We start from the raw sequence: 26,539 nt of genomic DNA on the forward strand, positions 1-26,539 counted from the left end.
ACTCTAAAAATGCAACAAAGACGACCATAAAACAAAACCCTACGCCCCTGACTAGCTTCAGTTAAATAAACCCTTCCTGGAGACGACGATGATGATGATGAAGATTGTTCAGCATTATCTTTCACCCTGACTTAGACCCTGCTCTTCTGATTGGCTGATCAGCGGCGAGGGTCTGGCTGATCATTTAAACCCCTCTCCTCCCACCCTTCCCCCTTTTCACATACAGTATGCATCCCAATCTACACATCAACCTACGGAACAATGAAAAAGATACAGTACAGAAATCCAGCAAAAACACATTTGCTTTTTGCATTTTTTTTTTTTTTTACAACCAACGGGGCAACGTACAAGTTACAAGTCCTAAATCTATCATAAACAAAATGACGGGGGCGGGGGGGCAGTTTTTGGGTAAAAAGACTCTTTCAAAGTGAGGCACCCTTGATGAGAAAAATCAACTTGATTAACTCGACATGGCAGGGAAGAAGACAGGTCCTGAACGGGTCAAGTTTACAATTAAAAAAAAAAGAAAAAAAAAGAAACAAAGACATGGTTCCCGCCAGAAAACCGAATATCTGAGCGAAGGTTGGGGGGTGAGTGAGTGAGTGAGTGAGTGACAGCGACCTAGCTAGGACAGGACAAGCTGTGTGTGCTATCTCAGTCTAAACGGCTGCGTGTGTTTCTGTGCGCTCCGATGTGCAGAGAGAGAGAGAGAGAGAGAGAGAGAGAGAGAGATAAATAGCGTCCAGTAACAACGGCGTCATAAACCACCGAGAGGTAAAAACAGTATGTTGAGCTACTGGGAGAGGCTGTGCTAAAAAGGTGGAAGTTTTTGTTTTGTTTGTTTGTTTTGTTTGTTTGTTTGTTTTACCGGATCATTCTCTTCCTTCCTTCTTTCCTTACAATACATCCTTCTTGTGAAGTCACCAATAACGAGTATAGGTTTTTTTTTTTTTTTAACTTAACGATAAAAACAATTGGCCTCCACAGGTATTTAGTTAAATACATCTACACTGTCGCACGTCTTGGCATTTTTTTTTTTCCTCCTCCTTTTTTTTTTTTTTTTTTTGTTTGTTTGTTTCCGTTTCCCCCAAAATACCATACACCTCTTCAGGAAGCGTGTGCAGTAGTGCCAATTTTACATCTGTACAACAAGACCGGACAGAACAGTAGTGCTCGATGCCATCTAGTCGATTCAAAACCGTACAGTTTTTTGTTTTTTTTTTCCTTAAAGAAGCATGTAAAATCTATCCAGAGAAAAGTGTGGTTAACAACCGATGATAATAATAATGATGAAATGTACAGAGGTTAGCCTAGGGGTCGAGCTATTCTCGTTGGTAGGGTCATTTTTTTTTTTTAGTTTTTTTATCTTTTTTCTTTTTTCGTCTTTTCAGATCTTTGCTACCGTTACATTCAGCTTGGCACAGTGCAGAAGAACTACTCGCACGACGACGGATGACGACAAACTGTGCAAAAAAAACGAAACCGAAGCTACACATTCGGAGTCACGCGCGGTTTCGCTTCGCCGAGGCTGCGCTCAAGACTGCGTTTGGTTCGGTGGATAAGAAGAATATCTTGCGGTTTTTTTTTGTAAATTAAATTTCGTTTTTTTTTGTTTTTTTATATATCGAGAGAGAGAGAGAGAGAGAGAGAGAGAGAGAAAGAGATAAGAGGAGACATGATGGGTGGGTGGGAGAGTGGAGAGAGGGGTTGGTGGTGAGAGGGGGGTGGGGGGGGGTGGTGGAGCTGTACAGGCCAGGAATATTTATATATATATTTATAATTCAGAAACTCCCTCGCCGGCCCCTAAGCAGCAGCGGCGAGGAGCTGTTCGCTGTAATGGAATGACGGGTTGTTTTTTGTTTTTTTTGGGGGGGGGGGGTGATATCGGCTTCTTCTGTGGTTTCGTCCTTCTGTCCCGCTGCGCTTCAGCTGCAGAGAGAGAGAGAGAGAGAGAGAGAGAGAGAGAGAGAGAGAGAGAGAGAGAGAGAGGGGAAGTTGTTAGTGCATATCATACTTCTTTCTGCAGATAGGACTACCACCATCCATCATGAGCTTGGCCAGTTTTATCACGCTGTGTCAAACCTAAATAGTGTGTGAAAGTGAAATAGGAGCTAGCCTTCATATTTATGCAGCATAACTGTCACAGATAAGGAAATCTTGTGTTATGCATTTGTCAACCGTTTCTTACTACGTTTAACAACATAAAAGGCTTCTATTCATGTTCACCGCCGCGCTGTGGAGAGGAAAATTCAGCTCAGTCAGAGGTGAAACTCTTCTAAAACTGAGAAAATAATTTTTGAGAAATGTTTACTGGTCTAATGGATCTAATTTCTAAAAAGGAAGTTAAAGTTCTGTCATCATGAGAATTTAACCTCAACTGAATCTTCACACCTTAGCTGCAAATTTTCACACAACTCCCACAGTCCTCTTCAGTAAGAACTATATGTTATCTCCACAAATGTGTCATGGGACTGTACAGAATCTGTATGTGTTATAAAGTATAAAGCATCCCATCTGTACAAGTGTTATTTTGTCAACCACGGACTTCTTCTTGTTAAAAAGAACCACAATTTGTCCTAATTTTGGGTTAATTCAACATTCACCACTACATCTGCTCTCTGTTGTTGGTGGGTTATGTCCAGGTCGGGGTCGAACTCATGCTAATACCTTTCATGGTTTGATTCAGCCTGTTTAGTTGCCAGATGGATGTCTGTTGTCACAGAACAAAAGCAATAAGCTCCAAAAAATATGGCTGTTGGGTGAAAACCTTGCATCTCTAAAATGTGAACTTCTTCAGGACCAGCCTTGTTTTCAGCTTGATGCCGATGCATTTTTTTCGATTTCATGAGCCAAAGAGGCCCAAGAATTTTCTCAACCCAAAGGAGGAGCATGTATTCCTTTAACTGAAGTGAAAACACAAAAATCACCAAAGTTGGAGTTACAAGGTTTTCACACGCCAGCAGCGATATGAAACCTCATTATCCGAAACTCGGTTAAGCAGATTTTTCTGTCAATGACATGCAGTTAATCCCACCCATTTAAGACAAGCATATTAAAACAAATGCTGACAAAAGAATGACTTGCAAATATTAAACCCAGGTTTGGTTATGACACCGACAAAGATTCACCACAGGCTTTCAATCAACTATGTGACCTGAATTGATCTATCAGCAAGGAAATGCACAGTATATCATATAGTAACTTGATGTAGGTTATTAAAGAAGGGATCTCAGTATCTTTCTTGGGACACACACTGTCCCTCAATTGCACAACTTCCATCACTGCTCTCATTACTGCATCTCTTAAAAAGACAAATCGTCTGATTGGTTCCCTGGAAAGAGAGAGAGCGTTCTTCCACTCACATCTTGTCCTTGGTGCCGCCTCCTCCCCTGATGGACACCGTCTGGCTGTTCTGGTAGAAGCCTCCTCCGCTGCGGTTGACGTTGGGGTGAGTGGGGGACGCCACCGGCTGCTGCCCGGGCCGGATGGGTTTGGCTGGGGGAGGGAGGGGGAGAGGAGAGGAGAGGAAAGTTGGGTTTAAGACGACGGTTGTCTATGTACTGCTGGTACTACTACTTCACCAGTTTACACTCAACTGAACAAGTCCTTACGGGTACGTAGGTGCAATCTCTGTGTGCTTCTATGAGTGTGCATCTCTCAATCCCTCTTTGTGTTTGTATGCGTGTTTGTGTGTGTATTTCTGTATTGCCTCCAGTAATATGCCTCCACAATATGAGAAAAATCTAATTTTTGTGCATCCAAACCTGCCAGGTAATGTGCCATTTTGTGAAGGCATCGTGAAATGAAAAGTGTAACTGCAGCCTTGGAATCGGTGAGGAAAATTACAACTAGCCAAATTCGGGTCACTTTTGGCTGTGGCTGGTTAAGTTGGTCTACTTGGTCTACTTTGGCTACTACTACACTAAAAATCTAGATCATCTGTAAAATAGTGAGTGGTGAATTTTGGAATTTACCAGCCAGTGTGGCCTTTATACAAAAATCCTTCATTCCCTGCCCTGCACTGAAGTAGACGTAGGTGTGCGTTTCCCGTCCCATCCCTCCCTACTAACCGATCTGAGCCGAGTGTCCCCTCCTGGCCATGTTCTTGGCGCGGACGGCCTCCTTGATGCGGTCCACCTCCTGCTGGTAGCGCTTGCGGTCGCGGGCGGCGTTCTCCTTGGCCTCCTTCAGAGCAGACTCCAGGGCCTTGACCCGCTCAGCCGTAGCGCGAAGACGCTTCTCCAGTTTAGGAAGCTCACAGCGCAGGTCTGCATTATCACGCACCAGCTGCAGGACAGCAGACGGACATTTGTTTTAAAACATCATGGCAATATGCTGCAATGTGCTGTTATCTTGCACACCCTAATAATACTTGCGATTACTTTTCATTCATACATTCCACTTCACAAGTTCTAATGTTGTCTAAACCCCATTTGCTATATTCTTGTTTATATTCTATTTTCCTTTGTTGTACCTTATTACTATTTGCTACTGGCACACCCTGTTTTCCACACAAGGATCATTAAAGTTTCATGTGGGAATTGGTCATATAACCCAATTTCCACTGGGTGTTAGTATAAAGTATATCGTCCACCTATACCTATCTATCTTCATCTATCTATTCATATCTCTATCTGCCTAGTGCCTACCTATAGGAAAGGACAGGATAGGGAAGATAGGGGTAGAGGGAAGAGAACAGCAGGTGAAAATAGTAGGCAGTAGCAAAGAAGAGAGGTTAAACAGTTACAGAGGGTGGAAAAGGCAAGTTAGGACAGAAGAGGAAGAGTAGGTAGAGACGGAAAAGGAAAGAGGAAAAAGGAAGGAAAGTGCAAAGATTGGTCAGAGAAGGGTAACTTGGGGCTCCTGAAAGGGCAGGAAACTGATCTTATCCTTAAAGCATGTCTGGATGTGCATGTTGAACTCCTACCTGTTTGTGAACCTTGGTGAGCTGCTCAAGATTGTTCTCAAGAAAGGAGATCTTCTGTTTCTGGGCAGCGCTGCCGCCGGTGTCGTCTGAGTCCATCTCAGCACTCTGCACAGGAGATAAACACACACATGGTCAGAAAAATGAAACAAGAAAGAAGACTAACTAGTGGATTTGGATCCAATCTCTCAATATATCCTGTCAGCTTTCCCACTTCACTCCTCCTGGTTAGCATCCAACTGTTGAATGCCATTTCGAAAAATCAATAAGTTCTTCCAGTGTCACTGATTCTGGAAGAAGTCCTGTGGCATTTATGGATCAACCGTGATCTAATTTATGTAACGAAGGATCTCTGTATGTACTGTGACAGTTTTCATGTACTCTTCAGTGTTTTCTGTATAAAAGAAATTCCCCTCTGTGCTAGTCAAGATCATTTTTTTTCTACCAGACTATCAATAGCTGATCACTGATAACATGGTTTACCTTTTTGACCCTGGTGGCCAAGTCCTGGACAAAGAGCTTCCTCAGGTTGTGCAGAGTCTGCAGTTCCTTGGCCTGGGATGGGAAAGAAAAGGAAACAAAATGAGAAACAAAGTTTGGTTGAGAAGGTCGGAATGGACTAAGAGATCCAACAGTTTAAATGGAAACGCAGAGGAACTTATTTGGGCCTTGTAAACAGACAACACTCCCTGTAACATGCAACAAAGTGAGCCACAGGGTGAACTACTCATGCCGCATTCATGTCATGTCATGTCAAGTTGGATGTGGGATTTTTTTGGCTCTGATATCTCCCACTTGGCATCACAAACTGCAGAAGTGTGTCGACACAAGCGGCAAACATGACAGCAAATCCACCGATATCGATCATCCAAAAATTATCAGTTAAACTCACAACTGTACAATCAACTCAAAGCAATATTTACTGCAGTTTGTTTTTGGTGTTTTTTTTAAATTCCTAAATAATGTTGGATGCAGTCGTTCCAACGAGTTAAACATGTGACCCCCAGGTTACAGCAAAGACATGTCAGCCCATTCTTCTGCTCCTTCCGCTGTTGCCCATTACAGTTGCCCAAAAAGTTGCCCCGTGTATCAGTGCCTTTAATCTCCAGTCTCTAGTCCAACTCACCACTGTCTCCTCCAGGCCCTTCAGGTCCTGTCTGGCCTGCTCCCTCCTGTCCTGCATCACCCTGAACAACAACAACAACAAAAACAACAGTTCAAAACAAAAGGAATACTCACACCACCATGCTGCTTTAATATTAACTCATACACAGCCAACAGGTGTTACACATATTTGTGCTCTGTTTCCATTAACAAGTCTCTTCAGCAATGTCACCATGATGAATTCCTGTACATATATTGTATTTGGTCAATAAAGGGATTCTGCAGGAAACACTGCTGTCCAAACTTTCCTGGGTTTCTTGGCTGAAAAAGGACAGCCATTGTAATGACTATGGAGTCTCGGTGTGTGTGTGTTCGGGTTAAGATGTGTGTGTGTGTGTGTGTGACGTACGTGAGCTCATGTAGCTTGCGGCTCTTCTCCTGGTCGGTGGATTTGAGTTTCTCATGCTCCACTCTCAGCCTCTCCTGCTCCAGCATGATCTTCTGGTTCAGACTGGGAATGACAACAATACCATCACAACAGTGTCTGTGGGAGCGAATGTGTAAATATGTGTGTGTCTTTTGTTGTCATTAAAGTCACAATGAAAATTACTTTTTCCCTTTGTTAGCTAATTATCCATTTCTTAACATACACCTATACAAAAATAAGTTACAGAATTTGGAATTTCCCTCCCTGTGTTGCACCCCACCCCCACATCCTTTTCAACCAGAAATATGAATCACAGAAGCAAGACGCCATTGAAATGTAATTTTCCTTGTGATTTTAAATGTCTCTGTGTCCATATCTCTATTTAAACATTTATCCTGTTGCTGTCAGGTTGCAGACAGAAACAGAGTGAAGTCTTACTCCTGCAGCTCGGTGATGAGTTTCTCCTTGTTGTCCAGCTCGTCCCTCAGGCTGCTGATCTGCTTCTGGTGGGCCTCGCGGTGGGAGTGGATCTGCTTCTCCACCGCTTCCTGAAAATACAGAGGTCAGACACACGACAAGTCAGCACATCACTGACAAACTGTCATACTATACTACTACTACAATAATAATCTTAAAATTGTTTAGATTCTTCTAAAAGCAGAGTTGATAAAGTCCTTTACAAAATGGCAAAAGAAATAGTAAAATATAAAGGAGAAATATTTTTTGAAAAACATTCCAAATAAAATATGGCTGTAGATAAATAAAATAAAATAAGCCCCAAAGTTGATGCATTGCTCTCTAAAAACAAAGCTACACAGAAACTTCAGATGCACAAAAGGAACAAGGATATCTGCACAGTGAATCTGCTGCTTGTATTACCTGATGAAGTCAAGTTCTGTGGGCTAAAGATTTAGCAGCGGGGATTCTTCATACTGTGTTTATTGGTGGTTTTAGAATTTCTCTGTGTCAGCAACTTCAGACTGTCATTTGATGTAAATGCTAGATCCCCTCAGAATGAATGAATATTTGATACATTTTGAATTGAAAATCCGGTACAATTTGCAAAACTTGAGTGTATAATTGTGTCTCTGTGGTTACAGGTAGTGCTGTGTAATGGACTGACTGAGGAACGTACCTTGACTTCATTGGCAGTCTGGATCTCATTCTCTTTCTCCATAGCATGGACTTTCTCTGTAACAGAGGAACATATGTCTCCTAGTCATTAGATGGCACTACAGGGACAACTCTGTTCAAATAGGTCTGATAACAAGCAGAGCAATGGTGATGATTCATTACACCTGGAGAATATGAAAATTACAGCTTGTTTTCCAATCTCCAAACAGGTTGGGTGACTATGTGTGGGATAAGCGAGGCCTGGGGCGGCTGTTTAACTTTTACTCCACAGCTACTGCGAGGCTACAGTTGTCTGTGGTGGAAATGTGTTAAGCTGTAACTTGAAGAGTGAAGAGTGAACTCATAGTGAGTGTGGTGTCCCTGCTGTGTCTCTGTTACACACCCTGAGCGCTGATCTTGACCAGCTCCTCGTTCAGAGAGTCCACGTTCTCCTCCAGCTGCCTCTTCTTCTGCTCCACGTTCTGCAGGTACTCTGTCAGGGACTTGATCTTAGCCTCATGCTGGAGACAGGAGACATAATACAGACTATTATGGTAAATGCTGACTTATACATTATGGAGAGTCATGGTGGCTTCTGGCTTGGGTTGGACCGATATGAGTTTTTGAAAGCCAATATTTCACCATTTCATGCCAAAAACATACAAGAACAAAAATCTTGTACAATTGAAAATATCATGGATTTTGGAAAGATTTCATTATATTTTACAAGTTTCCCGCCTGGAAAACAACTTTTTCACAGATTTTCATGACCGTGGGAACTCTGAAGTATTACTGCGCCACAGAAATGTGTTACAGACACAACAGTCAGTCAGTCAGGTGGTTTCCATCTACCTGGGAGATGCGCAGCTGGCAGGCGGCCAGCTCCTTCTCGTTCTCGTCCATCTTCTTGTTGCTTTCGGACTGGGTGCTCTCCAGCTGCTTGCAGCGCTTCACCATGGTCTTCACCTCCGACTTCATCTTACTGATGTAGAGACGGGCCACCGTGAACTCCTCGTCTATCAGACCACTGCCGCTGTCATGCTGCTGCAGGGAGAGAAACACAGGCATGGAGGGAGGAGGGAGAGTGAGGGATAAGATGGAGAGATGGAACGAGAACGAGAGAGACAGAGGAAGAGGTAGAAGTGAGATGGGGGGAAGTTGAAGGAGTGAGGAGAGAGAGGGAGAGAGAGGGAGGGAGAGGGATTAAGTGACTTCATTTAGAGCTCAATTTCTTCAAGTATTCAATATGATGTACGCTGATAGTGGCACAGCAATAAAGCTAAACCTGACGATCATTCTTTAAAACTTCAAATATCACAATATCTGAAATGATGTGGGGCTAGAATTATAGAAAATGCTTAGTCACTGGAACTGAACAAACTTTTCCATACTTTTCCTGACATGTTTGTGCATTTTCCAAACATTTCCCATCAAAGTCATTTTCTATACTTGTCTAGATTTTTCTGCAGTTGCATGGAAACACTGCATCTTCCTCTAAATGGATTTTATCATGTCAACCATGTACCAAAAGATTTAAATCCTTTGAGCTACTTCCTCTTTAGCTTCCTAACCCCTCCAGCAGTGGGGTGTTGGCACGGTAACCGTCCGGCGGCTGTCTCCGTACCTTGATGTCGTTGCTGCCCACGGCGATGCCGATCTCGGTCAGGTCTTTGAGCAGCGATGACATCATCTCAGTCACCCTCTTCTTCTGGTGGTTGGACATCTCCTTCAGCTTCTGCAGCTCAGAGTCCAGGGACGACAGGATGGACTGCAGGGAAGAGGAAGATATTAATAACAAATATATCTAGCCAATATATCGGTAAACTGCATTCCAAATATATCCAACAGATCGGAGACTAAAATAAGGCGATGCAGGGTCCCTAAGGCCATTCATGTGTAATGTATAATAACATTTACTATTTTAGAATCTTTCCCACTTGCTTCATACTGCATACATTAAATGTTTTTGGTATGTTTTCATTGCGTACATATTCATACGTACTGCATTCATTATTTCTGTCTCAGTTAGTTATACTACTGTTATTTTGTTATTTTACACTCCTCGTGCTGTAATTCAGTTGTTTTTCCCCCATAGTTTTCATTTATACATTCTACTTCACATGTTGAAGTGTTGAAATTGCTCACTGTGTATGTTTATATTCTTATTTATATCCTATTTTTCTATGCCGTATACTGATACCATTTGTTCCTGCAATGACCCAATTCCCCCATAGGGATCACTGAAGTTTTCTCTTATCTTACTTTCCTATATTCCAGTTAAAAATTTCAGATTTTTCCAGGTCTGTTTTAAGAACTACAGATTTATGGTTCATTGTTTAACCCATTTGACTGCAGGCAAATCATGTGACTGATGACATACAGGTGGAACTAGTTTTAGGAGGGGTGTACAGTACAACTGGTAGAAGAAAAAGTACGCTGGACTTCGCAGTCACCAGCCATAACAAAGAATGCAGCCTCAGAGTATCTTTGGACATTTCTAGAGTTCGTCTCTGGCTCACCGATTTCTGGCTGAGCTCCTCGCTGATGGCCTCGAACTCCTTGGTCTTATCCTCCACCTCCTGGCTCTTCTGGTCGTAGTTGACGGCCAGCTCCTCCAGAGCCTGCAGCACCTCCTTCACCTCCTCCTTGGACGCCTCGTTCTCCGCCTGCAGGCGGTTCAGCTCCGCCTGGAGGTTCTCGTGGTCGCGGCGGGACGAGGCTAGAAGCTGGGGGAAGAGGAGAAGGGTATTGTATTTAATATGCACTAACTATTAATATTAGCACCGCAATGATTATTCAATGATACCTACAATATCGACAACATTGAATCAGTGATTAGTATTTCCCATTGTCGATTCGTCATCAAAGATATGCAAGCCACCTACTTCCTCTTTCAGTTTTCGTTTGTATTTTGAAAATAGCCGACACATGTAGCAGTTCTGAAGATGATGAGCCCTCAAGCATGCCTTCAAAGGAAGGACTCAAGTACAGCAAAGTGCAGGAATGCAGTATTAATTTGTGTAACATTGTTTATGTTTATGTGTGCAAGATCCACTGGACTTATTATGGCAGTACAACAAGTTTGCTCAACCTTTAACAAGCCACCCAGAATAAAAATAAGATATTATGAGAATTTAATATGTTGATAGAAAACCTAAAAAGGTACAATAAATTTTGTTAGCCAAATCCTCAAGACTAATAATTGTGATTGATAATCGTGATCACAATATCCAACAATAATCAGAATTAGCATTTTAGCCATGACCCTGTTTCCCTAGCTTTGCCCCTCGCACTCCATGCTGTCAGTGACTCATCATGTTGGTGATCAAGGAATTACAGCGCATTCCACTATTGCACTCACTGTACGTCAGTTTGCATAAGCGCATCAGCTAAACGGCCAAAATATAAATGTAGAAACAACACAAGCAACACATACAAGGCTCATCAGTCAAGAATAGCCCTCGTCTTTCAAGCAGCGTCTGACTCCGACCAGACAGTTCATCCACTTTATTGACAAATCTCCAACACATCCAGGCCGAACGGCGCTATCGGGCCCCAGGCCGGCTGTGTGTGGAAACACAGGCGACTATTTATGTCTCCTCACATTCCTATAACTGAAAGAGTGTGAAAAGAGCTTCGACTGCCAAGCGCTCTGTGGCCCCACCTAACCTCATTTCCTACAGAGCCGGCTGAGTGGTTCCACCCAATATGTTCGGTGGTCCCATTCCAAACCAGCAACAAGATCTGACACATTATTTATGTAATTATTTATTTTAAGCTCATTATTTCATTTTTTTTTTTTTTACATTTTTGCTTTTAGAAACAGCAAAGACTGTGGAAAGACAGACGGGGGGACATGCGTCAAATGTCCCAGGCCGGATTTGAACTCAGGACGCTGTAACAGGCTTGGTTATCCAAAATGTAATATACGATACTATTATATTAAAAAAATTCAATGGCCATTTGGTGTAATTTCTGCCATTTCCAAGAAAATGGGCTCATGTGGGGAAAACCCACTTGAAATAAAATGTCAAATCTTTCACTACAACTGTCACACCTCCAAAACTATACAGAGGGTCCAGGGTTCATGCTGGGACTTGTGCCCCCAAACTATTGGACCTCCAGTACTCACCTCCTCCTGGTCCAGCATCTGCTGCTTCAGCTTCTCAGCCAGCTGGCTCTGCTGGTTGATCTCATCGTCCTGGGTGGCGGAGAGAGACACAGCATTAGCATTCACACTGAGCTCTACGGGTCTCATTGGACACAAGTACAAGGTGAAATACCACAAATAGTACCAGTGTGTTGTTTGTTTTGACAATGGAGCAAGCACCTGCCTCGCTGAAAGTCACATCCAAATCCAGACCTACCAGGCTTTTTTTACTGAGCCGTCAAAAACTGCACTTAAGGTGTTCATTGGCATATTTTCATACCAGTGTACTGATGTTGAAATGTGTACAAAGTACGTAAAATCTAATCGTAATGTAGGCAGACAGGGCTGAAAACCACATCCACACGTCACCATTTCCAGTAGGACCCCTCCCTCACACTTCCTCCTCTCTCTGCTCCCTCACCTTATCATCCATCTGCTTGTAGAGCTTGGCCAGCTCAGCCTCACACTTGTCCTTCTCCACGTCGGTGAGGCGAACCCCGGGCACGTTGGGCGTGGAGGCCGGCTTGTCGTTGAGCACGTTGTCCAGGGCCAGCACCTCGGCGTTGGCCTTCTCCTTGTCAAACTGCTCCTCCACTGGCACGCTCTCGCCTGGGGAAGCAGGGCAGATCAGACAGGTTCAGTAGGGGAAAATGGAAAAGTGTGTGTGTTTGTGTGTGTGTAACCAAGTGTGTGAGTTATAGAGTTTACAGTGTGCAAGTGAACAAGCAAGCAAGTTCACAGATAGCTGGATCATCTTAAGACTGCAGATCCAAAACCAGTGTTTCATTAGTATCCATTTAGCAGTGTGTGACCAGAAAGAGGAGACTCAGAGAATCCAGTACTGTTAGAAAAAGAAGAAATATAGAAATATAAATAATATCATAATTTAGCCACATAAAGAGGCATACTGATCTTTTTATTGTGATAAAAAAAAAACATGGAAAAATGGTTTTGGGACTACAACCTGCCTCACAACAAAAATTACCACTCCAAGCACCAAAATCACAAAGAAAACAGTGTACAGCATTTTGTCTTCCTCCACTCTTTCCTCAAAACCCATCCACAGACACACTGTGGAGGAAAAGGAAACTGCCTCACCGTTTCTCCAGCGGTTGAGCTCGTTCTCCAGCCAGGTGATGGTGTTCCTCAGGGTCTTGTTCTTCTCCTTCTCTCTTTCATACTTCTTCTTCCACTGCTCTGCTGTCAGCTCCACATTCACACACACAGTGTTCTTGATGGTCTTTGCTCTGGAGACGAAATACAAGGGTTTTTTTTTTTTTAAGCAAGGCTCAAGTCTGAATCTTGAGTGTGTGGGATTTGGGACTGCAAGATGGAGGGCAGAAAGCTGTTTCCAAGTTATCTTGATTATTATTCCTTCAAAAGGCACCTAGATGTGGAAGCAGCCAAGCTTGATGTGAACACTTGACCAGTTGAGAAAATGATAATTTCCATCATATGTAGTTTTTCCCATAGCTTTTCCACACCCACACGACTGACTTTTACAATTTCATAATTTTTCCAGGTTTTCCATGACTGTAAGAGCCTTCAATTTAATTTATGAGTGAGTAGAAAATTTAAATATCCAAAAAAGTACAGTACGGCCATTCTATTTTGTCTATAGTGATATGGTATGTTTTTGTTCCAGTGGCCTACCCACCTTTGTCCGAACATGAGGGTGGATTTGGTTTCGGCCTCGTTGTAGGAGGAGGGCGAGCAGCAGATGACGATGGTGGTTCGACAGTTCCCACCCAGCGAGTCCTGCAGGATACGGGTCATCTTGCTGTCTCGGTATGGGATGTAGGCCTGGAGATACACACACACACAAAGAAACAATAAGAATAGGAGTTCAGTGCCTTGCTTGAGGGCACTAGTTGTCACTAGTTTTGTACGGCCTTTTCCCGACACACAGGATCTGATGTTACTATCACAACCCAGATTTTCTCAGTCTCAAGCACTTCTGTTTGTGTATGCACAAGCCTGTTGCAGATTATTTGTTAAAAAGCCTATAAGATATACAGAAGAAAATCAAGGAAAGTATCATGTTCTCTAAGCTAGGATAACGCTTGTTAAACTAACACACTCGTCAACATGCTCCTGCTATTTTGAAACCTGAGAAGACAGTCTGGGGTTTCACCTACACCGAGCCGACAGGATGTGATGCTTTCAGTTACTGGTCTCATCAGGGAAGTAATTGAGACGGCAATTAACATGATAACTTGATATGACAATATAACTAATTATTAATGCCTGTGGCTACGCTGCAACTGCCTGCTACAATGCTTTAGATGCACTAGGCTCAAGTCGAGAGTGAGACATCTCTGCACAATAGTTCACTTGTTTCAGCCCATCACAGATATATCAGCAGCTGCTCGCCGCAGGTTGTTTACTGAGCGAAGGACGCTAAAACAAACCGATCGTTGATCAAAGTGAAAAGGGTGAAATCGCTATGAAATGGCTAAAGCAAAACATTGCTTGGAGGAGAGTTTTATCTGTTAAAGACTCTTGCTGCACAAAGGACTTGCAGAAGGCTGTAAATGGCACTTTCACAGTAAAATAAATGAAACAAATATTGGCTTTCCAGATTCACAACTTGCTCTAGGCCTTGTGGTTGGTAAACAGTACAGACTTCAGATGACTTCTCTGCTAACTGCTGCATTTACAGTCATGTCTGAAGAGTTCAATTTCAAAATGGTATCAATGCATTTAGGAAAAAAATCACCAATCAACCTTAGGTTAACATGTTTAAAATATCAAGGATCCAATCAGTAAAGATGTTATCATTTGTCAACCAAGGACTTGTGTTACCTTATCTGGTCAGCTAACCATCATTGTCTTGTTTGTCTTATTTGATTTGCACACTAACATATCTAATAGAAGCTACAGTTACTAGTAGTTGCATGTTAACATTTACATTTGCAGCATTGCTAAATTAGCCTTCTGGCTAGTTAGCTAGCTAACAGTTTGTTCAGGTTAACTGAGCTGACTCTTCTCAAGCTACAACTCAGAGTGTTCTGGAGTAGAGACTAGGGCTAAAGACAAGACAGTTTACTGTGTCACAGTAACCTACATTTGGAAACAAATCTACCATATCAGACTATTCACTTTCACATGTAACGTTCATGTATGGACCTACACAACAACAATCTTTTTCAGGTATCTCTCTTGTTCTTGCTCGGTTGTTTATGTATTTAACCGTTATTTGCACACAGCACATGGACCTCCATGACGGCCCCAGCTGTGGCTGCCATCAGGTTTGTGACCTAACTGCCAAGCCTCTATTCTCCAGTGTTCCAGTCGAGTTACTGACCGTTCCTTCAGCCAGAGCAGAGATGACGTTCCCCAGGGAGGACAGAGACTTGTTGATGTTCTTGGCTTCATCCAGTACAGCACCCTCTGCTCCTGTTTTACTGACCTGCAAATCACAAACAAATAACCTCAACATGGTCATGTGTAGCTTAATGGGTAGAGCAAGGCACCAACACTGCCTCCATTCACTGAGACCACCCATGACAAAACTGTACGAACTCATAGTACAGTAGAGCACTTTGGATAAAAGCAACAACCGAGTGCCATTATGTTTTGTTGTGTTATAACATGGCATAACACAACTATCACTTTGTTGCAATGACTGCCTTGCTAACTTGATGTAAAAATAAAACAATATACTAAAGAGCCCAACTCCAGGCAGGTTGATGACAGTTAACAGTGATGGAAAAGGCTCATGGATCAGAGGCAAAAAATTGAATCAGAGATATTATAGATATAATAATGCTCCAGATAATAACGGCAGGACTAAGGCCTTCTTTAAAGAGGCCAACATCCATTGTCCATCTCTCTCATGCAGTGGATGGCACCTAAGAAAGGCAAAGTGGGGTTTGGATAAGAGATCAAGACTTGTGACAGAGATAAAGATTAATATGACTGATATGTGTTTTTATGCAACAGTTCAGGGTCTTTTTAATTTGAACCTTTTTAGGTCAAAGTTATGGCTCTAGCGCAGGTTTACATTTATGCTAACATTGGTGGTGAATGCAAGGCTGATGGAGACACCAGAGACAATAGGGCAGCGATAGACAGAGTCAGCATCAATAACCACCCAGTGAGATCTTCATGACAGTATCCAGACAACACTAGAATTACAAGCTAATGGAAGGTAATCATGTTTGTGGGAAACCCAGTCCTGACAGGATGTAGGAGTGTCTCTGCTGAAGGAAAATAACTTTTTCTGCCCTCAGGTCACAGCCGTGACGACTTGCACTTGACAGTTGATGACATAATTATTTAATTAATCACACATTTATTGCTATCCAAGACCTTTGCTTTTAAAATGGAAACGTGGTAAAAATAAGGAAATATTGTAAAGAACAATTTGTTATTAATTGAATAAGGCTTTTTCACTTTTTACTCTATGCTTGCTAAACTACTGCTGCACTTTTGCTCCACTGCCAAAAGGAACTGCTACAGAAAGCAAACAAAAAATCCATTAGAGACATTAGACACTTGTCTTAAAATGTAGTAATTTGGTTGTACTGTATAATGCATAATGAATTGATTATCTGCAGTATTAATGCATTCTACAAGGGCTACCACTGTACCAGCAACAACAAATTTACCAGAATTTGTTTGTTTTGCTGGTGCTACAGGAAAAATGTCCTTTCAGTTCTAGGAAAATTTTGTGTTTGATGGGGTATTTGTCTAATTCCCGCAGACAATATTTCCAGCGCAGCTACAGTGGAGTTGTGACAAGTTGTGTTTTGAATAAGGGGCGCGGCCACAATCACAGACCCGCCCCAATGTATAGCTATATTTATATGCCCATAGCCTCACCTTTGACTGAAAGCAACAAGTTCACGCCTATAGTCTGGGGAGTGTTCAAAGTTCTTCTGGGAAATGTAGGAAATCACTAACTAAAGAAGTAGGCGAGGCAGGTTGAGGGAAAGTGTGTAAATCAACAAAGTAAATTAAATTACAATACTTCATCATAAAATAACTCCTGGAATGCGCTGAACATCACAGATTGATGAAACACAACAGTGTAAGAGTAACCGAGGTTGGATTTTTCCTTTGATTCCCCACACGTGTGTCCGTACCTTTTCACTGCCAGCCAGATCCACCAGGTAGAGCTTGCCGCTCAGCTTCTGCTCCGTCTGGGTGTTCTCCTGCTTGACGTTGATCAGGAAGATACTGTGACTCCTGGAGCTGTGCTCGTTCATGTCTGAGGGAAAAATAACACCCACTTTGTCAAACGGCCTCTGAACTCAGACTGGTCGGTGGGTCACGCAGAAATTTATTTTCATGGTAGACAGGAATAGCAAACATGATCTCGGAACAGAGGAAATGTCCTGCACACTACACACACAGGTGTCAACAATACTTCTGGTCCAAAGTTTCATGCTGATGCTCACACACACACATTAATGTCTACTGATTTATCATACAGATAATTGGAAAGGAACAGGAGGGTATCTTACTTGTAACTGCTACATGTCTGTTTGATTTGCCCTCATCAATGGTGTCCATGACCTCATCTGGGCTGCAGACAAATCTCTCAGTGCAGCCCTGTAAACAAAGGCATGACATGAAATTAGATCATAGCACAGTGTCTTGACCTATTCAAAAAAATAGTAGCAGATCCTTGAACTGTAACAGGACGTGAGCTCTCACCTTGACGTAGGGTACTCTGTTTTTATCTTCATGCACTGACAGGTTGGTTTTTGACACTGGAGAAGGGGAAAGAAGGAAATGTTAGGGAAGCTGGCCAAGGCATTCTGCTTTCAACTACTAAAGTAGTCTCTGAATACTATGGGACCTTGTACTTCATAATACACCAATACACAGAAAATGAAGACAAACATGAAGCACTCATCATGGGGGCAGCATGCGTAGTAGAAATAATGCATTTTTACATGTCCATAGACAAAGAAATTTGCTATTAATTACAATGTCAGTGCTTTATACTAACAACTCCCCCCTCCATCTTGCTCCGAACACAGCACATCATGTATTTGCTCTGCGTTTCACAGGCTTTTAGCAGCTCATTCTTTCAACAAGCCAATTATTCACGTCTGGTACAATTAGGAAACAAGAGGAGACAAACAGTGTCTCCCCACCGTCCCAACCACTTACCATCCAAAAGGTCCCGGATCTTGTCCAAGTAAATTTCAAAATATGAAACCTGTAAATGGAAGAAGAATCTCATTATCTGGCAATCCAGCTGAGAACAGTCTAGAGAATCCACAGACACGGGCGTATGAGGTTGTCAAGCGGGCTATAAATGATTTTCTAGTTTTAGCTTTATTTGCACAGTGATGAAACACAGAAGCAAAGTGGTCAAAAAGTAATATTAGACAATGATAAAATATATAGAAGAAAAGATGCAATTGATTACAAATTAGTGTAATCAACACAACACAAACAGAAGAAACATACAAGTCAGATATGTTGCATGAGCATTGCCTCTAATTTTGGCTATGTTCACACAGGCAGCTCAAATACGATTCTTTCACATATTCAATACAAGTCGGATATTTTCGTTTTTTTTCCCGTCACTCCCAACACAACACATATTTGACGTATTTTTCTATGGGACCGATACGTTGACAGATAACAGAGAATGGAGGGCTATCTGTCATCCGTCTTCTCATCTGTCTTTTCTTTTCTTTTGTCTGTGAACGAGAATGGCAATAGCAACGAGCTTGCACTTATTGAGATTCATGTTTTTGTGTTTACAGATTTACCAGCTGCTTATTTTTCAAAAATGCAACACCTCTTCATCCTGTGGCCCAACTGGTGGTGGGACAATCCGACAGGCTGTCCTCTCTACGTACCTTAATATGGAACTCCAGGTTCTCGTCCATGGAGTAGATGTAGTTGAAGATGTCCTGCACTATCCTGGGGATGATGCCCATTGACTCTGTGTCATGGAGGTTCCCCTGGAAACAGAGAACAAATGACATCAGTACAGAAATAGTTAGGAATAGGAGTTTCATTCAAAATGGAGATATCCTCCATCTGGAAATAAAAAAAGACACCTACTCTTATAAAATGACCAGTAGCTCAAAAATAAAATAAATTATGGTTAAGAATATACAGTTTGATCCCCTATATTTTAGAGATATTGAATAATAAACCCAGGTAATAATTTTTCCCCAGTATGGCTGTATAACATTTTGGAATAAGACTCTACAGGTAGAGGTAACGATTCATCTCAGATTTAAAATGGTCTGACAAGTATCTATGCTACAAATGTGCTTTGGTGTTGATAGCTGTGACAAAGTCCTTACCTCCATGGTGTGTGTTTTACCAGATGATGTCTGCCCATATGCAAAAATCGTCCCGTTGTATCCCTCCAGAACATCTGTAAGACACCACACAGCACGTATTGAAGCAAGGACTCAAAGGCTTGTTGTGTTTGGTCCGTGATAAAAAAACAAACAGCTTGGCTAATGTCATCTGTATCCGTATCATCGTAACACCTACACATAACAAGTCTGGTGCTGAGCATACTGATAGAAACTCACCTTTGACGATCTTCTGGGCGCAGGCATTGTACACTTGTTCCTGTGTTGTATTTGACTGAAACACTCTGTCAAACATGTACGGTTTGCCCTGGAATAGAGAGAAGAAGAGGACTGAATATTAGCTATATTACCATCATAAAACCCACCATTCAGAAAAAACATTTTTCTACTCTCTATCGCCGATTGATACAACACAATAGTGATTCAACCTACACCCAGTTCATGAAAACTTTTACATTTGCTACATTTGCTGTCCTAAACACCCCGTGTTTGGTAGCGTTTTCCTGGGAAAAATCCTCTGGCACACAGGAAGAGATGCGTTTTACATTTCCGGCAGCAGCAACAGTAGTTTATATGGAATAAATAGACAAAAACTGGGTAGTTAGCATGAGCAGCGATAGCCACCATAGTGTCACCTACAGAAACTCAAACTTCATCAACAGAAAATACAATTAAATAGATGTCACAGTCCCGCCCACACTGTTTGATTGACAGGTGATCTCTGGGAAGTGCAGTGCAGAAACACCACAGCAATGAACACTCAACACCAAACACATCCTTGGAGGAAAAATAAAAAATAAAAAGAACACACATTCTTTCCTCCCCAATGATGCCTAATTGCCTGAAACAAGACACTGTGTTCGACTGAAAAGCAATCTGTCACAATTTGACTCTCTCAACCTAATTTAACCTCTGCTATTCGCAATCTAATTAACCTCTGAAAGCAGGTATCCATGTGCTACACAGCTTCTTTCATCTCATCTTCTCCACTCGCCAACAGGCTCTGCAAAGCATGTATAACGAACATAACTATTCCAGCAGGCTCTGGGCTTTACCACTGGCTTAGGAGCTCGCCTACTTCAAACAAGGAGAGAGCTGCTGATTCTGATATCTCACGGGCTAACCAAACATCAAAGAGCACAATTCAAATGAGATAGCAATCAATGGATGGATTTGGAGGATGGAGGAAGGCAACCGCAGGGCAATAAAAAAAACTGTTGCTACAAGCAATTTGGTAGTTCAACTGAGATGGCACGTCTTTGGAGAGTCTCACTTGACTCATCTCGTCTCCGGCTGGGCGGGCGGGGCTCTATTTGTGGCGTATAAAGAATTTATGAACGAGACAACTCCACCCACCTGGGGTATCACAGGTTGGAAAACATGCATGCCTTAGTGACATAGTGGTAGGATGACAACACCTACATAAAATGGTGAAGGCCCCTCCCCAGGGACGAGAATGTTGACACACAACTCTCTCTGCTGTCACCATGGAGACGACTGATCACGGCTTCCTGGTTTGAGGCCAAACTAGTAAACACATTTTCCTCTCAAGTGTTGTCATCATTTTGGGGCTATCGGATTCTACATGGAGCCATTCATTTTTCACCTATGGGGAAAAATGAATGGGATTTTTGGATCCTGTTTGCCAATTGTTCTGTTCTAAAAATGGGTGAAATAACTTAAGTAGAAATGACATATGATGAAATTATTACACATTTTAAGAATTAATCAATTATTAATTATTCAATTTTTATAAAATACTTTACCAGCAACCATGATGCAGATGTTGCCTTATCTTCCTAACGATCTACGTTATCCTAACAAAGCCACAGAATGCTAAGCTAAGTATGGCTAGCATTTTTTTTTCCTTTGCAGCTTCAAAACGCATCAGAATCCACCTCAACAAATAAAGAAATGCATAATGGAGGAAGCCCCAAAAGCAAAAATAGTCAATATTAGCGCTGATGTAGTTGAAGATAATCACTTTACAGTCCTATTCTTTTTCACGTTAGACTGAAAGGGGCGGGATGCAGAATCCCTTATTTGGGCTGAAAAATTATGCTGCGCTTGAGAGGACAATTCTTAACAGGCTTGAATGACTAAAGGTGAAAACACAAATTTGTCATTGGTTATACGCACAGTACATTTAACAACACCATACTTATTCAGACTACTGTAGCTGAGGGAAGATGTCCTCAATCTACACCCTGGCTCATAATTCCTCCTGACAGACAGCCACATCTGCAGCATGGTTCTGTACGACCTGGACCAGTAGCATTATAAGACGGTGATAATTCACTCCAGCTAGCCACAACACAGCAATTAACCCTGCCCAGAAGAACAGTGCTGAGCTACTATCAGGCCTGCCAGACCTCCGCAGCAAACAATAGCACAGCCCAAGTTCAAAGTCCTCATTGTCACTGATGCTACTGGCCTCGTTACCTACACTTCCGTCTAATGGGATTACACATTGCAAATGTAATGAGCATTGTTACTGTACTCATAAGTGCTCTGTTACTTTCCTGGTTCCCAATGGCTTTGTTATGAAATTGCCCAGACAGAGCAATTCAACAGAGACAGTAATGCAAAGTCCAAGGTTATTCTGCAGCATCCACGTGATTCTTATTGTGAGATGCATGAGATCTAATTGAATTTGTGTTGCTAGGCAAAATAGCTCACTACTCCATAATTTATCGACTCTGGTTTGTTGGTTACCTTGCTGCCTGATTTAGATCTGGCAGGAAACAACATTGGTGTAGATTTGACTCTACAACTAGGCCAGTTCACCTACTTAAATGTGTTAAGAGTGTGTTTACTCGTCTCTCTTATCATTTCCTTCCCTTTCATCTCTCGTCTATCGTCTGTCTCCACTGCTACACCTATCTAAAAGTAGCACAGTCGTGTTCTCGCGGGCGTCCCAGGCTACTGTATGCAAATGGGCGATGTGACAGCATAGCCTGGGAGGCTGACGTGATCTTTTTTGTGTACAAGTGACGGGGCAGTAATGGATGCATGAATAATTCACCCACTGCACACACACACTATGCTGGTAAACCTAGCTAGCTAGAACAGCCATACCACCTCATGTGGAAGCTTCATCTCCCTCCCTCTCTGGCACAAGTCTGGCAGGACTTTAAAGTGAGCCACAGCTGAGAGAGGGCGTACTGCAGGAATATGCTCTGAGAAAAAAAAAACAAAAGCACACATCTCTGGTATAGAGAATCAGTGTCCCTCCATGAAGAGAACACATGAACCCCAAACTGAGGGCCTCAGAGCAGATTTATCAAGGCCTGCACCAGTGAAGCTGCTCGTCATGAGGCTTTATAACAGGCAGTCCGGTAGGCTCCATGATAGGCTAAGCAGTGAAGCACTGCTGTTGAGGCTTTAGCCCTAATACAGGGTCCACGCCCTAGATTGTTTCAAAATGGATAAAAATATGAGCTAAGTGAGTCAGTCACCCTGGATAAGAGCATCTGCAAAACAAAATACATCATAATAATCACCCTCCCCACCCGGAGAAATCGCCCAGCGCCCGGCCTATTGCCTGCCGTGATTGGTAGAACAGCTGGTTACCAGGAGGGAACACACAGGAGGATTACCCAGGAGGCCTATGCTGCTGTTTATGGGTACAGTTAGTGTTGTACTTCTCACAACAGATGCACCAGTAGAGGCTACTAGGCCCCGGCCCCTAACACTTGTGCCTTTCACAATGTGCACTGGCATTTTGGCACTATGACTGGCACTCTGAATCGGGCTGGGCAACATCATGCCTGAGGGGTGCAGACAGTGCGCTTGCAAATGGTTCCAGCTCAGGTCCAAAGTCAGTGTCACCAAAACTATTCATGAAGTCACCATAGACATAACGGTCTAGTCTGTTTTGCATGGCACAGAATGAATAGTCCTACTGTATCCTAAATCCACCAATTAAATTAGGAGTTTAGTCCAAAAAAGACACAATTCATATCAACCCAATCAAAATTTGCAACTCCATAAAAGGAACTAAATGACAATGTCTTCTGCCTTGTAAACAGGTTAGAGTTGTTAGAGTGTCATTATTTCACTGCATTTCCGGAGGTGCGCCTATTCTACAGACACCAAAGTCCATGAAGAGCAGGATGATTTGTTGCTGAGGAAACATAATGTTTAACCATACTTTAAAAGGATAGGCTATTGCCTTTTGGTCTTTTTAACGGTCTTTAATGTCCAAACTTGACATTTTAGCTTGGTTTTTACACAGCTGCTATGCTTCTTAATTACTATAGTCATAAGACAGATGAAAAGAAAAGACCCAACCTTTTTCCATTTTTGTATTCTTTGCAACCTTGACACAGATATGGTGAGGAGGCATGAAATGGCATGAGCCTGAGTGCAGTAAACACTGCCCTTTGAAAACTCATAGGCCTGCGATGACAAAGCATCAAGTGCACAAACACTTCCAAACTAAACTAAGGGCACTATATGTGTTGACTTTGCTAAATCAGGAAACTGGAGGTAACACTGCACCACATTAGTAAAGGCATTTCCTTCTTTTGTCATCATGGAGCGGTGCCCATGCCATTATCCTTATCACACTCTGAGGGGTCTGTATCAGAGACTAAGACTAATTAGACCAAAGACAACATAGCTAACAGATAGGATCAGTAGAAAGGGCACTGCCATCTACATCAGGAAACTGATCTCAGACTGTCCAGTCTGATAAAAAACTGTTAAGCACTCACTCAAAGTTTCCACCATGTAATTGTACCTGTTGGTCTGTTAAGACTGCCTTAAGATGGTAAAGTCAAGTGTCACCTCCAATCTCTTCAGGCTAATCAATCAAAGAAGACCTATGGCCTGCATGTAATGGGACTTTTTTGGTGATCCCACTGAAATCAAAATGTGTAACGTTTTACCATTTTGTCTATGTTTCCCATCAATTAATGAAGGTACTTTTTTCATTTTTCATCGTTATATCCAGTACAACTTGACTGATTTTTACTTGGCCGCAGTAGGGTTGGTTACATGGCCAGCTGGTCAGCTAGCTAACGTTAGCTTGCAGTATTAAAACTAGCCAGCTAGCCAAGGCCAGCTAATCTGTCAACTACCAGCTGGCCTAGCTAGCTAGCCAACAGTTTGCGTTAGCCATTACCAAATCAAAGCTGGCTTATGTTTTATGCTGACGTAAACTGTTCATAATTAATAGCTTTATCGTTATAGATACATAGCTGTATATTTGATGTAATATTAATAGCGCAGTAAAAGCGTGTTGTCTTGTCCAGGATTGGCAGGCTAGCGAAATTGCAACCTGTGCCAGTCGCTGGGTTTGTGGCATTGTTGAATGACAGCTCGCTAGCCATGACAGGGCAACCGCGAACATTGACATTTATACCAGAAGCAATTCGTCTGGCTTTCGAAATGAGAATTGTAACGCTGCTGCCGACTGGGCATAATTGAGATACAGAGTATAGATTAAATCTAATCGACTGTTTTGACGGGACCAGTTTGGCTGCAGCGAAGGGCCAACGGAACAACGCAACGGTGGACAGGTCAGCCCTAGCTAACGTTAGCTAACAAGCTAAGATGCTAACTACTGTAGCTCCAAGACAATCACAAATGGCGTACTGCTGACTGTGACAGAGGGCACTGTCAAGTAGGTAGCTAGCTACCTTCAACACAAAACAACTTACCGCGATGATCACATTTTCCTCCCCTTGAAACTTGGGAATGTATTTGTCCCCTCTGGTCACCTCGGAACTGTTCAGGGGCCTAAAACGGCACATCACTTTGATGGTGCACTCCGCCGGGTCGGCCATCTTCCACGGTTTACGGATGGAAATTCACACTAAAATTAGAGTAGATCCTGGATCTTGGGGCGGCCGGAGGGTAAAAAGGGAGGCCGAGCCCCTCTGTCCCAAACTCAGGGTCTGGAAAGGACAATAATCTGTCGGATAGTCAACAAAAATCCCTATTTTCCTCTAAATCACTTCCTCTCCGGTTAGGAAGCCATGATACCGGTGGATCAGCGGCTGGCCACCTCACCCCTCCTGTGGATGTGGATCACAATGACGTCACCTCAACACTCTCCCACCCATTGTATTTGTATTATTTTAATGAAAATCACTACAATCAATGGACATAAACAAAAACATAAGCCTGTCAAAGCGATTGGAAATGCCAAAATGCACAATACACCATGGCACAGTAGTTTTGCTTATTCTGAATAGAGCAGAACATAATTGGTCAAATAATCCAAAGCTTGTTTTAGCACCTTACAGTTTAAAGGGGCTCAGAGTGACAAGGTTCCAGTGTGCCAAGGCATATTCCTGGTAGTTTTATGCATTTAAAATGCCCTCCTGCTGAAAGTGCACATTATTAGCTTTCAAAAACCATCAGATCTAATCTTCTTTTGAATAGAACAGAATAAAAAAGAATAGACTAGAATCAAATGGGACAAAACAGAATAGGCCAACTTATGGAGAATGTGTGGAAAATGTGCCTGTAACTATTTTTCATGTTCATACTCTGTAACAACCAAAATAGGATATTACTGTATCCTATGACTCACTTCTTTTCATGATATGTGCTGTGGGAGCTACAGCTATAAAACTTCTTCCTAAATGAGAATGCATCATGTCTGACCTCACTCATCAGACGCCACAATGGAGCCAAGCCATGGCAAAACACAAGTGGCTGAACAGATTCTCTGGCCACTCCCCGAAACAGCGAGGGATATCCTTTTTCATGGTGGCGTACTTAGCTCATCCAAATACCAGTTCTACTGGCCCACTTGTGTTTTCAGTGAGGGAGTGAATGGGTGTGGTGCTGCTGTGTGAGCTGACTGGGGAATCTAGTAGTCACTGAGCAACAAGTCCCCAAAGACCACAATGTCTACTGTTCACCCTCAATGGGACTGGTAGAATAAAAGCATGGGTTGATAATGGAGGTATTCACTGATATGAGCTGCTTTTATTCTCTTTTTACGCTTCTTTACACATAGATATTTGTCTATACTGCTTTAGAATGAGCAATTGGTGTTGAAGTGAGATGATAACTTATGGCAGTGAATTATCAGTTTGAGACCCCCCCCCCCCCCTTACCAATGGGCTCAGCCTCCAACTAAGCTTGTCAGAGTGGACAGCTGTCTCTTGGATCAATTATTACAATCTCATTTGTTGGTCCATGGAATGCATTGTATAGGTCCTGTAGGCTTAGAGTCATTGTTAATGCATAGGCTACGACAACAGATTTCACTGGTGTATAAAAGTACAGTAATTTGCATTGCCCAGTCTACAGTGGGAAAGAGAGAAATAAACAATCAATGGTGGAAATAGTATTAAAATCTCCTACTCAAGTAGAAGTATTGTTACTTTTCTGACATTTTACTTAAGTAAAAGTACTGGTGTAAAAATCTACTTAAGTAAATGTAAAAAGTAGCTTATTTAAAATGTACTCAGAGTAAAAGTTACTGAGTTACTTTATAGAAAAGAGAACGTTGTTCGCTGTGATCTTTTCCATGCAATTCCAAAAGGATGAGAGGACAG

At 42.3% G+C, this 26,539-nt stretch overlaps 1 protein-coding gene across 2 annotated transcripts; it reads right to left on the reverse strand.

Annotated features, from left to right (window-relative positions):
* Positions 1–1,013: 1,013 nt before the first annotated feature.
* LOC139646044 (kinesin-1 heavy chain) lies at positions 1,014–25,027 on the reverse strand. Of its 2 annotated transcripts, XM_071521947.1 has the most exons (26): positions 24,686–25,027; positions 19,239–19,326; positions 19,002–19,075; positions 18,546–18,650; positions 17,845–17,893; positions 17,383–17,438; positions 17,190–17,277; positions 16,809–16,933; positions 15,026–15,130; positions 13,376–13,521; positions 12,817–12,965; positions 12,140–12,327; positions 11,701–11,769; positions 10,088–10,294; positions 9,193–9,336; positions 8,421–8,612; positions 7,972–8,089; positions 7,591–7,646; positions 6,894–7,003; positions 6,438–6,539; positions 6,051–6,111; positions 5,408–5,479; positions 4,928–5,032; positions 4,071–4,287; positions 3,363–3,495; positions 1,014–1,929 (listed from the first exon to the last, which is right to left on the reverse strand). In XM_071521947.1, the coding sequence occupies exons 1-26, from the start codon at positions 24,809–24,811 to the stop codon at positions 1,926–1,928; spliced, it is 2,889 nt and encodes a 962-aa protein (XP_071378048.1). In that variant the 5' UTR covers positions 24,812–25,027; the 3' UTR covers positions 1,014–1,925. The 2 variants fall into 2 exon arrangements, with proteins under 2 accessions (XP_071378048.1, XP_071378056.1); XM_071521955.1 differs by lacking the exon at positions 1,014–1,929 and having other exon boundaries at positions 3,359–3,495; positions 8,421–8,609.
* Between the last annotated feature and the right edge of the window lie 1,512 nt (positions 25,028–26,539).

This window comes from Centroberyx affinis, unplaced genomic scaffold (genome assembly GCF_046629955.1).
Source record: "Centroberyx affinis isolate AG114_WGS23_722 - 3 ecotype Tasmania unplaced genomic scaffold, CSIRO-AGI_Caff_v1 ptg000082l_1, whole genome shotgun sequence".
NCBI lineage: Eukaryota > Metazoa > Chordata > Actinopteri > Beryciformes > Berycidae > Centroberyx > Centroberyx affinis.

Bases quoted from the DNA above. Each gene is read 5' to 3' on its own strand.
- LOC139646044 (XM_071521947.1), bottom strand. From the start codon at position 24,811: ATGGCCGACCCGGCGGAGTGCACCATCAAAGTGATGTGCCGTTTTAGG. The intron at 10,295-11,700 runs GTGAGTACTGGA...CTCTTCCCCCAG, and splicing joins AGATGCTGGACCAGGAGGAG to CTTCTAGCCTCGTCCCGCCG. The intron at 3,496-4,070 runs GTTAGTAGGGAG...TCCCTCCCCCAG, and splicing joins GGGACACTCGGCTCAGATCG to CCAAACCCATCCGGCCCGGG.